General features: G+C 36.2%; 1 protein-coding gene across 1 annotated transcript; it reads right to left on the bottom strand.

Annotated features, from left to right (window-relative positions):
• Window positions 1-51: 51 nt before the first annotated feature.
• On the bottom strand, window positions 52-12,235 carry GLYATL3 (glycine-N-acyltransferase like 3). Its single transcript, XM_060689382.2, has 5 exons — window positions 12,014-12,235; window positions 6,386-6,493; window positions 5,128-5,254; window positions 1,984-2,110; window positions 52-1,570 (listed from the first exon to the last, which is right to left on the bottom strand). Exons 1-5 carry the CDS (start codon window positions 12,089-12,091, stop codon window positions 1,147-1,149), a joined length of 864 nt encoding a protein of 287 aa, XP_060545365.1. The 5' UTR covers window positions 12,092-12,235; the 3' UTR covers window positions 52-1,146.
• Between the last annotated feature and the right edge of the window lie 1,419 nt (window positions 12,236-13,654).

Genomic DNA, 13,654 nt, shown 5'->3' with positions numbered 1-13,654 from the left:
GAAATGGCTTTATTTTAACAGAGAGGCAAAATCTGACAACATAATTCCATATTTATTATTTATTTATTTATTTATTTGTCTCCCATATTTATTAATATTATAAACAACCCAATTTGGTGAACATATCCAATACATCTTGCTACTCCTCTTTTCTCAACAGCAACAACCTTTTGAGGTGATGAGAGAGTGTGACTGGCAAAAAGTCACCCATGTAGTATGCATGGCTAAGGCGGGACTTGAACTCATGATCTCCTGCTTTCTAGCCTGGTACCTTGATCACTAAACCGAACTGGCTCTCTATATTATTTAGGTTCCATATGTTGTTTAAAACCTACTGTGTTTCCCTGAAAATTAGACCGGGTCTTATATTAATTTTTGCGCCAAAAGATGGATCAGGGCTTATTTTCTGGTTAGGTCTTATTTTTGGGGAAATACTATACTATATGCACCCATCTGATTGACAGGCTTAACTGGGGCTTATTTTGGGGGTTAGGGCTTATATAACGAGCATCCTGAAAAATCACGCTAGGACTTATTTTCTGGTTGGGTCTTATTTTCAGGGAAACAGATCTACAGAAAATCTTGCCAGACTGAGCACTTTATTATCTGTATACAATATATGCTGCAAAGGGAAGGGCTGTCTTCACCCTATTTCTCACACACATAGAATCTGAATTGAGTTGCCTCTTACTCCTCTGAAAGGCACCCTTCTCTCTTGGGAATCCACCTCCTTACTATATTTCATCACATCTATGTAAATTCAAAGAATATACAAGAATAAAAGAATATACAAGATTCAAAGGGTTTGGGTAGTAATATGGAGAAGATTGAATGATTTGAGTTGGTGAATTTAAAATGTCTTTGCATTCTATGAAAACAATTATCAATAACTGTTTCCAATTGAGTACTACTCTATTATTTCTTAAAGATCTCTTATCAGGTCTCTGTCTAAGCTTGAAAACAACTGTTGTTCCTTTAAAAGTTGCATTAACTTTAATATGGAATAACATTGCCATTTCATAAATGGACTTCAAGGTTATCTCTAAATATATCATAACATGTTCAGACATGTATAACATCAAATACAAGGTTTGATTCCTCAAATTAGATAGCTATATTTTCCAACCATCATAGAATCCACCAAGTTCACTCAGGTTTAGCTAAAAGGCAGAAAGGGATGTGGGTAAGTCTGACAAACTGACAAGGTAAGAATCTGGCATTCATGCTTTTTAGCAGAGTTAATGATGGTAAGTTATCCTCCAGAACATTTCCTTGAGCCGGAAACCCCTTGCTGTGTAACACCTTAGCTAGATTTGTTGCAATGAGACGGTTGTACCCTTTCCTACGATGCTTAGGCAATGTATAGCCATGGATCATAGTAGCAAATTGGTCTGTCAGACCCCAGGAGATGGGGCATCCATGTTCATCCAAAACGCACATGCTGGGGAAACAGCAAATGAGGTTGATGAGGTATTTCTGGCATTGGTCACTTCCTCCTCGGGACCAGGTGTTATTCAGCAGACTTGCATGAGATGCATCAAGGGAAGTCAGTTTCGGTGCAGGAACTAACCTAAAAAAGTTCTTTGCTTAACATTTACTGTAAGCAACTTAGGATAAATCAATATACGAACACATGGGGGGATTGAATCCTTTTATGTTCACAAAGAAATACCCAAAAGTAGGACTTTTAAGACATAATTTGCTCAATAGGGCAAATGGAGAGAAAAATGTTCAGTTCTGGAGTCTTCCTTCCTCCCCACCCAAACAGATAATTACAATCTTCAGAGTAAGTTTATTACACTTAAAACTTCTCCTGAGAATTTCAGAAATTATTGGAGTAATAGGGGCAGAAAGCATCAGACTGCTGGGAATGCTTGACTTAACTGAAACTTTTATATCCACCTTCATAAATTAAAATTTTACTTTAACATTTACCAAAAAGGACCATTACTATAAAAAAGCTGTAATAGTAGTTAGACATACGGAAGTTGAACATCTGGAAGTGCATCTGGGTTTGGGCAGATTACCATTTTGAAAGAAGACAACTTCACATTTACATGCTTGGCATCAGCAACAATCTTGGAAGTTTTGTATAAATCATCCTGTAAACCTATGTTCAGAAAAAAATATAATTATATTTTAAATAAAGCATTAAACAAAACACCATCTTTAAATATAACCAAAACTATTAATGATCTATAAAACTACAAATATTGCAATCTTGCTTAAAATACTTTGACTTTTTTGGAAACTGTTTCGAAGTGAATAAAAACCAAAATAATTCAATTGTAGGTGACATTATGAAACCAAATCTACAGTCAAATTGGTATCACATGCTGGATTATTCAAATAATAAATTCACTCTTATTTGCCAGAAACATCTTAGGGGCACCTAACACAGGACTGAAAGAAATCCAGCAAAATAATCATTCACAAGAACATTTGATTAATCATTTGCCACTAAGTCAGTATCAATTCTTAGAGATCAGACAGATTTTGTCCATGACAATCTGTCCCTAATCTAGTGCTTCAGGTTTTCCAACAGTGAATCCATTACCACTGTAATCAAATCCATTCATTTTGCTAGTGATTATTCTATTTTTCTCTTTTTCCTTCATTTGGTATTGCTACGTAAACTGACTTTTTGCAATGGAGCCACCTCCATTATCCTTCTATCTAGCTGCTGCCCAATAAAAGTGCCTGTTTAGCTGGGCAGCTGCAACAATTTTTACACCTTGGGGGACCCTGCTGGGGTTAAATGCACTTGGCATACAATTATCAGTTGACCCTTGCCATATTGAAAGTGGTTTTGTGCTAAATTGATTGTCATTCTGTCAATATCTATTTCAAATAATCGCATGATTTCTGGAATGTTTGTACAGGAGATGGACTATCCAGCTAAATAAGGAAACTGCTGTGGAAAACTATCCAATTGGATTGCTTCACATCCATTTTTTTATCATCACATGCACCTATATGCTAACAGTAACTGCCAGATTTAGAAAAGATAACTGTATGTACAAAAGGGAACGTAAGGTGATCAGATCTTAAAGAAAGTAGACTGAATTCTTTAAAATTCAGTTAGAAGCAAGAATATCTCATCAGAAATAGGCAGGACAACATCATATCTCATAGCTTGCCTAATCACTGGAAAAGGGAGAAAAAATAATATTAAAGCCTACCCACAAATATTCCACCTATTGTTGGAGGTGGAGGAGTTTCTGAGAAAACTCTTGTTTGATAAAAAAGAAGAAGCTGTTGGTACATGGCATTGTCCAAGGAGTATAGAAGGATGCTGGTTCTTTACATGGAATTGAAGTAGAGAAAAGAACTCTACTTCCAAGCAAGGTCAGAATGGCACTATTGACCTTTCTTTTAATTATTTGTACCCAAAGTTAAATATCAACTAAGAATAGAAGCAATAGTCACTGGAAGCAAAGATAAGAAATCCACTGTATTAATACAAAATTAAATCTATTGATAAAAATAAACACAAACCTATTGGAGTTCAGTTTTCTTTTATCACATTTACTATTGCTTAAAAGTCATAATTCACCTAGGTTTAAATATGTGTTTTGTCATCCCTCGAAGAATCTGTGACATAGGCTACTACCTATTAGTACATGTTGTTTGCAAACACCCCAAAGTCACTTAGATGAGCTGGGAGATGTAGAAATTTGATAAGTAAATAAATTCTTCTGGGAGTAGGGATATATAATTAATTTCAGAGGGATTATTATATAGAGCAGTACTCATTGCCACTTGAGCATAATACTCCTTTTGTTTCCCAGCACGTTTTCTCTAAGCTTATACATCTTACTCTCTCTTTGCTTTCAGTACCACTGAATGCCAATTTAGGTGCAGTGGCAGAATTTGAGAGGGGCATGTATTTATCTCCTTGATTTATTATAGGAAGAGGCAATCAGAAGGGCCTGTTGGAAGCTAGAAAGGACAGTCATGGAGGCACACTGGAGAATTTTCTACTTCTCCTTCCTTTGGAGCTGGCCATGGAGTAGTTAATGAAGCACCAGAAGTGTTCTATCAAATCTCAGCCATTTTATCTCATTATAATTCTGGCTGAATAGAAAGAATGTCAGAAAACAGAGGAAAAGGAAGAGACATCTTTAGAGTGCTAAGTCTCTGTGATGATTGGGATGCTGAAGTTACCAGTCAAAGGGTAACAACACCGGGCATTTCCTCCCAGTTTCTATTCCAGCAGTTGGAAGCAAGTAGGATTTGGGAAGAGCAAGTCTAAGGAAGAATGGCCATTCCATCCTGTGATAAGTGTCAAGATAATAGGGTTAGGAATAATTTTAAGGTGGGCTAGTATTGATGGGATATAGACAATCCATAGAAATAAGCAAATCTCTTTTAAAACTCATTCTAAATTACTTAATAGAAATCAATTTGTTCCTTTATTTCTGTGTTAACCAAGTACCTATGCTATCCTATATCTTTCCCATGTGCCTCAGAAATTTAAAAATGTTGGAACAAGATTTTAATGGTGGCAGTGGAAGACAAGGATAATAAAGGAAAAGATCCTCCATGTCAAGGAAGCATGCCATTGGCCCTCACAAGCTTTCCTCCTGTTTAGAATCAAAATAATATAAGTTCAAAGTTATATAAGGTAATTTAGAGAAGAAAATGGGGCTGTTAAGGAGCTCCAATCCACCCACATTATTCTGCTTGCTAAACAAGGTTCATATGCAAAATGATATGGCTCTTGCACCTGGAGAATCAAAAAAAGTTTCTTACTTGTTCCAGTTATCTTTCAGACTAACTTTTGGGGAATCTCAGGAGAAATATCTCATCATAAAAGATTGATGAAAAAACAGCATCCTATTAGAGTCTGGTTTAGCTGTATTATCATTGTTATTAATATTCTATTTGAAGCAGCTTTTCTCACTTGGTAAACACTGGGATAGTCTGGGATAATAGATGGTATAATTAAACATATTGGTGTGAAAATTGAATGGAGAAAGACTTTGACATCATATACAATTGATGACTCACTGTTGAAATTCTCAACTCTGTACCATTAGAAATTTTCAGTCTCTCATTTTAAAATATTTTTTAAAATTCAGGATAATCATTAGTGTGTTCTTTTTCATAGCAAAGAACTTTTACCTTGTATCTGGAAGGCTTGCTCCCAGTTTATAGTTTCTGGGTTCTCCAACAATGCCTGGTAAGCTTGCAGATTTTTGTAGAAAACAGCACAGGCATTTGTAAAGTAGTCTAGGGCATCACTTTTGGACTATGTGTGAAAAAAGCAACATCTTAATTCAATTCATAGTATTATGCACGCAGATATGCACCTAGTTTGTTGCTATAGATAAAGGTCATAAAAATGAAACGAGGTGGTCTGCTGATCAGGGCACTGACTAGCTGCAGATCAGTAGGAGAACCTACACAGAACTGCAGCTAGGATACCAGTTGGGAGTTTTCTTGGCTCAGGAAGGAAGAATAGACTACTTTCAACCTGGAAAATGGTTAAGAAAGCCACTGCAATCCTTCTCCTATGCTGCCTGGACTGCATTCACATAATACATTACACAAAACAAAACAATTGAATTGAATTGAAATAGCCACTAGCCACTGAGTTTAACTCTACTCTATGTGCAGGGACAAAATCAAAATAACTTCAACAAATGTCTGTCTAGACTGCTTGAGATCATACAGTTGAAAGGAAGTCCACCATTTTCCTTGGGAAAAGCATGCCTTTAGAAAGATGGTTAAAGGCCACAATGAGTACAATCTTCCTTTTTTAGGAATTATAATAGAGATAGCACATTCACCACTTACTGCTTATTTCATTTTAATGTTATGTTTGGCATTATTGGTTTGATCTTCTCAGAGGCTATCAAAAGTTTTCATTTCAACTTTTAGTTCTAATTATTATAACTAAATCTGAAATGTTAATTAAAATTAATTATCGCTTAGAGGAAGGATAGGTAAACCACAGTCCCTAGCTCACCAAATTTCTCACTTTCCTCTAAAATTTCCCCAATTGATTTTGCTGAGCCTCTTCCTTAAAAGCCCATTTTTCTACAGCTACATTCTAAATGAAGTGCTTGGTGCACTAAGACCCAAACGGTTGTCCACTCCTGAAACAATCAATACTTAGAAATTGGTTGGTTCCTTGAAAACATAGTTAAGATAACCAATGACAACCAGAGTTTTGACATAAAAGCAAATTAGAATAAAAATGAAAGCAAAAGTAGACAGGACATTGAATTTTGTAACTCTACATGTGAATATAGTACACATCCACATTTTTGGAGGACACCAACTCAGGAAAATCTGTATAAATTTTAGATTAATGCCCCCAATGTTCATTGTGCATTTCAGGGTATTTAGAATAGATCCATTACAAGTACTGTTTTACCTCTTTTTGTCGGCGAGTAATCACAGCTTTAAATTCTGGCCATGAATCCACAACTACTTCCTTTTTGAATGGATTTCCTCTGTTTATATTCAACACTGCTCCATAAACCTTCAAATAATAATGGGCTTACAAAGTTTTATTAAACAAGAACACTTTTAAAAATCTGTTTCTTTAAATTTTTATATTCTCAAAGCTTTCACCAACTGGCACTATTTGCAACTTCAACATTTATTGACATCTTCATTCAGACTAGCAGCATTTTCAGCTTTAGACTCTATACTCTGCTGCCCCCACTGGTCCTGCTGTCCTGCAGTCCAATACCACAAAAGTTCCTGCTCCTAGCCCGTTTTGTTAGGTTTTGTTAGTTGCTGCAGGGTTCAGTACTCTCTACATGTAGATGAAGCTGCTGGGTTAGGTCATCCGCTGCCATGAGATATGGTATCACACCAGCTGCTTATCTTTATCCCTAGTGAGTTAATTGATGCTGTTGATGTCTTATTTTGATTTCTGGAAGCTGTTAAGGACTGATGGGGAACAACAGATATCAATTAAACCCTCATAAGATCAAAGTAGTAAAGAGGAGTTAGAGGCGGAAACATCGAAAGAAGAAGTAACCCAGCAGATAAGAGAGAAAGAAGGGATATCGAAGGAAAAGGAGGAGGAAGATAAGGATAGTAAGGAGACAAAGAAAGACCAAAGTCCACAAAGAGTCACACGTGCCAAGAAGTATTAGGATAGTATACAAAAATTAAGAGATGGATGATTGGAAATTGATATCGGTTAACGTAAATGGCCTAAACGATAACAAAAAGAGGAAAATTTTTTTTACAAAATTAGCTAAACAAAATATGGATATAGTGTGCCTTCAAGAGGTCCATATTAAAAAGGAAAATCAAAAATATTTGGAATATAAGAAATTGGGGAATCTTTATGCATCCCTAGCTGATAAAAAAGAAAAGGGGAGTAGCATTGTACATCAAGAAGGAAATAAAAGCCGAACTAAAATATGCAGACCCGAAGGGAAGGGTATTAATGGTGGAAGTTAAAAGAGGCAACTGTCCAATCTTATTAACAGCAATTTATGCCCCGAATGAAAACCTAGGAGACTTTTATAAAAAATTAGGAGAGAGATTAAGCATGATGGATAAGAGCAAGATTTGCATAATTGGCGATTTTAATGGGGTAATAGATTCAAATAGAGATTATAAGGGGACCAAAGGTAAAAAGAAAAAGAGGAAAAATTTACCAAAACCATTCTTTGATATGGTAGAAGAATTCAATCTAGTGGATATTTGGCGGGTTCTGCACCCATATCAGAGGCAGTATACATATTATTCTAATCCTAAGAAATCTTGGTCTAGGATTGATATGATGTGGATAAGCAGAGATATAGGGTTAGATATTAAGTCAACAGAAATCATGCCCAACATTTGGGCAGACCATAATCCATTAGAGGTTAAATGGGAATGTACGCACAAGAGAAGAAATACAAGATGGAGATTAAATAATCAATTTCTAAAGGACAAGCAAAATGTTGAGAAAGTAAAAAAAGAATTAAATTTATTTTTTGAAGTAAATGAAAAGGAGGCAACATCTCGAGGTATCATATGGGATACAATGAAAGCGTACGTAAGAGGACTAGCAATATCGTATAGTGCACACAGGAATAAGGAAAGAAGAGAGAGGCAGAAGGCACTGATAGAAGAATTAGGGAAAGCCGAGAGGGAACTACAACATAAACCAGATAATAAGGATGTTAAAGAAAATTGGATGGTTATACGGCACAAATTAAACGTAATAGACCAAGAGGAATTGGCGTACAAAATGAAACGAACCAAACAATATTATTTTGAAAATGCAAACAAACCGGGCAGGTGGCTGTCCTATAGGTTAAAAAAAGAAAAAGAGAAAGGCATAATTCATCAATTGGAAGACCCGGAAGGCCACCTCAACAATAAACAGGAAGATAAATTGGAGATTGCCCGAGAGTATTATGCGGCTCTGTATGCGGAAGAACAAATTCCTAATGAAAAGGTGGTCCAATACTTGTCAAAAGAAAGTCTTTCAAAAATCGGGGAAGAGGATAAAGAAATACTTAATAAAGAAATAACGATGACAGAATTAAGAATGGTAATATCAAAACTTAAAAAGAACAAATCCCCAGGCCCAGATGGACTTCCAGGGGAATTTTATAAAAATTCGGATTTGGGAGAAATTTTGTTACCAAAGTTGTTAGAAATTTATAATGAGGCCCTAACAGAATCCAAAATTCCAGAATCATGGAGAGAGGCGTATATTACTCTCCTCCAAAAAGAAGGAGAAGACCCAAAATTAATTAAAAATTACAGACCGATATCCCTCCTGAATACGGACTACAAAATCTATATGGGTATTTTAGCAGGAAGGCTAAAAATAATTTTGAATAAATTAATACACAGTGACCAAAATGGATTCCTCCCTGGGAGGCAAATCAGGAATAATACAAGGATGATAATAGACATATTGGAATACTATGAGGAACACCCGAACAAAGAAATGGCATTGGTCTTTGTCGACGCCCAAAAGGCATTTGACAATCTTAATTGGCAATTTATGAAACAACAAATTATCCAAATGGAATTCGGATCAAATTTTGTCAATACGATATCCACAATCTATCAAAAACAAAAGGCTAATATATTACTGAATGGAGAACTAACTAAGGCTTTTCAAATTAGAAAAGGGGTCCGACAAGGGTGCCCTCTATCCCCACTTCTATTTATCTTAGCACTAGAAGTATTCTTGAGAAAGATTAGGAACAATAATGAAATAAAGGGTCTGACAATCAGAAAAGAGATATATAAGACACAGGCATTTGCAGATGATGTGGTATTAATCATGGAAGAACCATTAGAATCAGGCACTAAAATTCTGGAAGAATTGGGCAATTACGGGGAGGTAGCAGGCCTTAAATTAAATAAATCCAAAACTAAATTATTAACAAAAAATATGACGGAGGCAAGGAAAAAAGTACTGGAAGAAACAATGGAGATCCAAATCGCCAAGAAGGTAAAATACCTGGGGGTCTGGATTTCATCAAGGTGCTCGGCCCTCAGAGAGGATAATTATTTACCATTGATTAGAAATATTAAACAGGATCTGGAAAAGTGGGGAAGACTACAGATATCATTATTAGGCAGAATCGCGGCAATAAAAATGAGCATATTACCCAAGTTATTGTATCTATTCCGAACGGTCCCTGTTAAATTAGATAAAAAATTCTTTCTGGAGCTCAATAGCATCATCAGGAAATTTATTTGGGAGGGAAAGAAACCAAGGATAGCAATTAGGAATTTACAGGACAAGAAGGAAAGAGGGGGTTTCGGATTACCTAAATGGGAGTTATATCAAAAAGCTGCAAACCTAGTATGGCTGAAAGAATGGGCGACCCTAAGAAATAAAAGACTGTTAACTCTAGAAGGGTATGATCTCCAGAAGGGTTGGCATGCATATCTCTGGGATACTGGGAAGAAGATAAAAACTTACTTCCATAGACATAAAATAAGGGAGATCTTGATACAAATATGGGGAGAGATGAGACAGAAGCACTATAGGAAAATTCCGAGATGGCTTTCCACCATGGAGGCTATAATATATCCAAATGTATTAGAAATGGGTAAAACGTTCAGATACAATGAATTATTAGATGGGGGAGGGAACCTTAAAACAAGGGAAGAATTGATGGAACAAGGTATTTCTATAGACTGGTGGCCATATAACCAAATTAAATCCAGATATAAAAAAGATAAGGAGGAATTCGGCATTGAAATGAGCATAAATGGATTTGATAAGATATGGATGGGTACGGACGACAAAATTTTAGCTAAATTATATAATTATTTATTGGAGTATGATATGGCAGAGGAAGTAGTTAAAGAACCGATGTTAGCATGGGCCAAAAATATAGGACAGAATATAAATTTGAACGAATGGGATTCAATATGGAATAACAACCTTAAAATGACAAAGGCGACGGCTTATAAGGAAAACCAATACAAGCTGTTTTATAGATGGCATATGGCCCCAGCCAGGATAGCGAAGATCTACCCCAATTCGAGCCCTAAATGTTGGAAATGTGACCATCAGCAGGGTACTTTTTATCATTGCTGGTGGACATGTAATCAGGCACAAAAATTCTGGAGGATGATATGGGTGTGGATTAGAGAAATAATAAAAGAAAATTTTGATTTTGACCCAAAAGCTTTTCTCCTGGGAATTTTGAAAACTGAATATGCAAAAAAGAAAAAGTATTTAATTATACATATTCTGACAGCCGCTAGAATTTCCTTTGCCCAGTATTGGAAAGAAAAACAAATACCACCTCAAGAACATGTTATTGGAAAAATATTGGAGTGCGCCGAAATGAACAAATTGACTTCAGAAATTAATGACAGAGAAGATTCAGAATTTTATAGCGTGTGGGACATGTGGTACGAATGGATGGGGGAAAGAAATAAAGAAGGTAATAGAGATTAAATTTTAACTAATTAACAAAATCTATATGAATAGTATTAGATTTAGTCTTAGGGAGTTGAGCACTATTATTTTTAAGTGTTTGAAATTAAATCTAGCTCCAAGAAACAATATCAACAAAAGACAAGCAATAATGTATGCAGATGTATATATGTATATAACTGCACCAATGAACCGAAAATGTACCGATTGTATTACTATATGTTATAATAAAATCAAATTCAAAAAAAATAAAATAAAAAATAAACCCTCATAAGACTGGGAGGCTTTGGGTTTTAGAGCCTTCAGCATCTGGGGATTTATCATCTTTAAATGAGTTTGCAATGCCACAAAGATACCCAGTGTACACTGGAGGTTCTTCTGGATTCATGAGTCCTGCTCAAAGAGCAGGTAGCAGTTATAGCCAAAGGGGCAATTGCAAAGTTTTGTGTTGCACTCCTGTTACACCCATTTTTGGATTGGGAGGTTCTACTCTGTTATTCAAGTCACAGTCTAGATGGAGTACTGTAACATGCTGTGCAGAGACACTCTTGAAGCAGCTTTTGCTGCTACAAAATGCAGAAACATAGGCAGTTGTGTGTGCTCCAAGAACCGCACACATTATACCTGTTTTGTAAGCGGTGTTGGCTACAAATTTGCTTCTGGGCCAATTTACAGCTTTACTTGGTGTGTGCCCAGGTTATTTGAGGGACTGCCTGCCCCCAGTTACATCTGTCATCTCATCAGTTCAGGAGGTACAGATATATTATCGCCCATCAGCTTGAGTTTTATTGAGCAGACCTAGGAGGAAAGCCTATTCTGACCACCGTCCTGTGAATCATTTCTCCTGAGGTAAGCCTGACCTCAATCATATTGTCCCTCTGGAAGGCCCTCAAAATGTGGTTTTGCCAATAAGCTTAGGGATCCCATGATAAAATTGAGTGTGCTAGATCACTGTATAATAGGGATTTTTTTTTCTTTTCAAATTTAAATTGTGGTTTTTAATGGTTATTATGCATGCTGCCCAGAATCACTGTTAGGTGAGTGGTTATATACATGTGACAAATAAATAAAAACAGATTGATTTGATCTTCTTTTTGTGTATTTTAATATTTTATCTTGAATTATCTACATTACCTTGAGAGATTCAGGAAAATTCTTCTTTAACATTTGTTCTAGAACCTGCAGTTTTGTGGAACAGTTAAGCACCAACATCTTCACTTGCCTATTTAACAGCAACCTAGTACAAAAGGAGATATCTGGAAAAAAGAGAACTTCGATGGATTGGACAAATGGCGTTCCTAGATTTTACTCAATGTTTTGTAAGATTAGCATTGCCTTAAATAATATGAACTTTATCTTAAATTCTTTGTAAAGATGTTTCTACATTTACTAATATAATAAGGGCTCTGAATATTCAATACCAACTCAAATTGTACCATAGACACAAATCCTATCATGGAGCTTGGTGGCCTCAAGAATAAACCAACCAAGGCTTTACAGTGGAATTTATAAACTGTACAGGTAATCCTTGACATATGACAGTAATGTCCTAGATCCCATTCATGTCAGGAGTCAAAGACTATGTTAAATGTAGTCAGGAACCCATTCATATCAGGATTCAAGGACTATGTTAAATGAAGCATATAATTAACCTCCCTGTCCTTGCTTTCCCTGATGCATTCATTAAATGATTGCATGGGTCAAGTGCATGGGTCATTAGGTAGAGCATGGGGTGACTCAGGGATGGGGGAAACTGTGGGAGGCCTAGTGCTGGCACAGGTGAATCTGGGAATCCTCCCCCACCCTGATATCCCATGCTTTACCTCCTGCCCCTTTGATTCCCTAAAGTCCTATGGGCCTCCTCCAGATTCCACCGTCATAATCGCATTTATCTTTCAAAGATATCCAGAGGATAACATGGCACAATTGAAAAGAAATCCTGCTGGTTTTGCTTCCCTCCAGCCAGTGTAAATCCTCCCATGTGGCCTCTTCCTTCCCAGCTTCCTAAATTCTGCAGATCTTCAGAAGATAAGCATGTGAAGAATGGAAAACGACCACTTGAAATCCAGTGAGGGGCAAAGCCTATGCCTTTGGGGACCCAGCAGGCCAGGATGGGGGGGGGGGCGGGAATAGATGTGGTTGTGCTGCAGCATCATTTCAAAGAATTCTGCAGAAGCAGAATTCATAAGGGTGGTTTCTGTAGAATTTGTTACTTTGAAAAAGTCATATATAATTTTTGGAGGGTTGGGGGGTTATGTTGTAACTTTGAATGATCATTAAATGATCTGTCATACCTCAAGGATTACCTGAAGTTGCAAATCAGGATTTTAAATCCCAGTGGACATTACATCATTGATTTTCTACAATACTTATTAGATTATTGCTTTATGTTTTTTTTCATTCATTAGTCAATTCTGTATGATTCTGAGTTTATGTATTGAATAAATTAGTTCCTTCACTAAAGGCTATCCAAAGCACAATAAACAAATATCAGGCATTATTGTTGAAAAAATACTGTACATATCCTGTACAGTACAGAAATTTTTTTAAAACTATATTGCCTTTCAAGCTCAACGATACCATATACTAAGAAAATATTAAGAAGCTTTGAATGAGATAGTGGAAGAGTGCATGCAAAAAGAAGCAGTCCCAAACTAGCAACACTTAAATTATACACTCTGGATGCAGAACCTATAGTATAGGTAGAATGACAGACTAAAAAGAAACTCATTGGAAGTTTTGCATTTCAAAATTAGGTACTTTTAAAAAGATCTA

The sequence above is a fragment of the Pantherophis guttatus genome, chromosome 1 (assembly GCF_059756535.1).
Source record: "Pantherophis guttatus breed Tessera chromosome 1, ASM5975653v1, whole genome shotgun sequence".
Classification (NCBI taxonomy): Eukaryota; Metazoa; Chordata; class Lepidosauria; order Squamata; family Colubridae; genus Pantherophis; species Pantherophis guttatus.
The sequence above is the reverse complement of the archived record's forward strand: the minus strand, read 5'-3'. Positions and strand labels throughout refer to the sequence as shown.

Excerpts from the sequence above, each read along its gene's own strand:
- GLYATL3 (XM_060689382.2), bottom strand. The coding sequence starts at position 12,091 with ATGTTGGTGCTTAACTGTTCCACAAAACTGCAGGTTCTAGAACAAATG. Across the intron at positions 6,494-12,013 it reads ATTTTCCTGAATCTCTCAAG|GTTTATGGAGCAGTGTTGAA; the intron begins GTAATGTAGATA and ends TATTATTTGAAG. Across the intron at positions 1,571-1,983 it reads CTTCCAGATGTTCAACTTCC|GTTAGTTCCTGCACCGAAAC; the intron begins GTATGTCTAACT and ends GAACTTTTTTAG.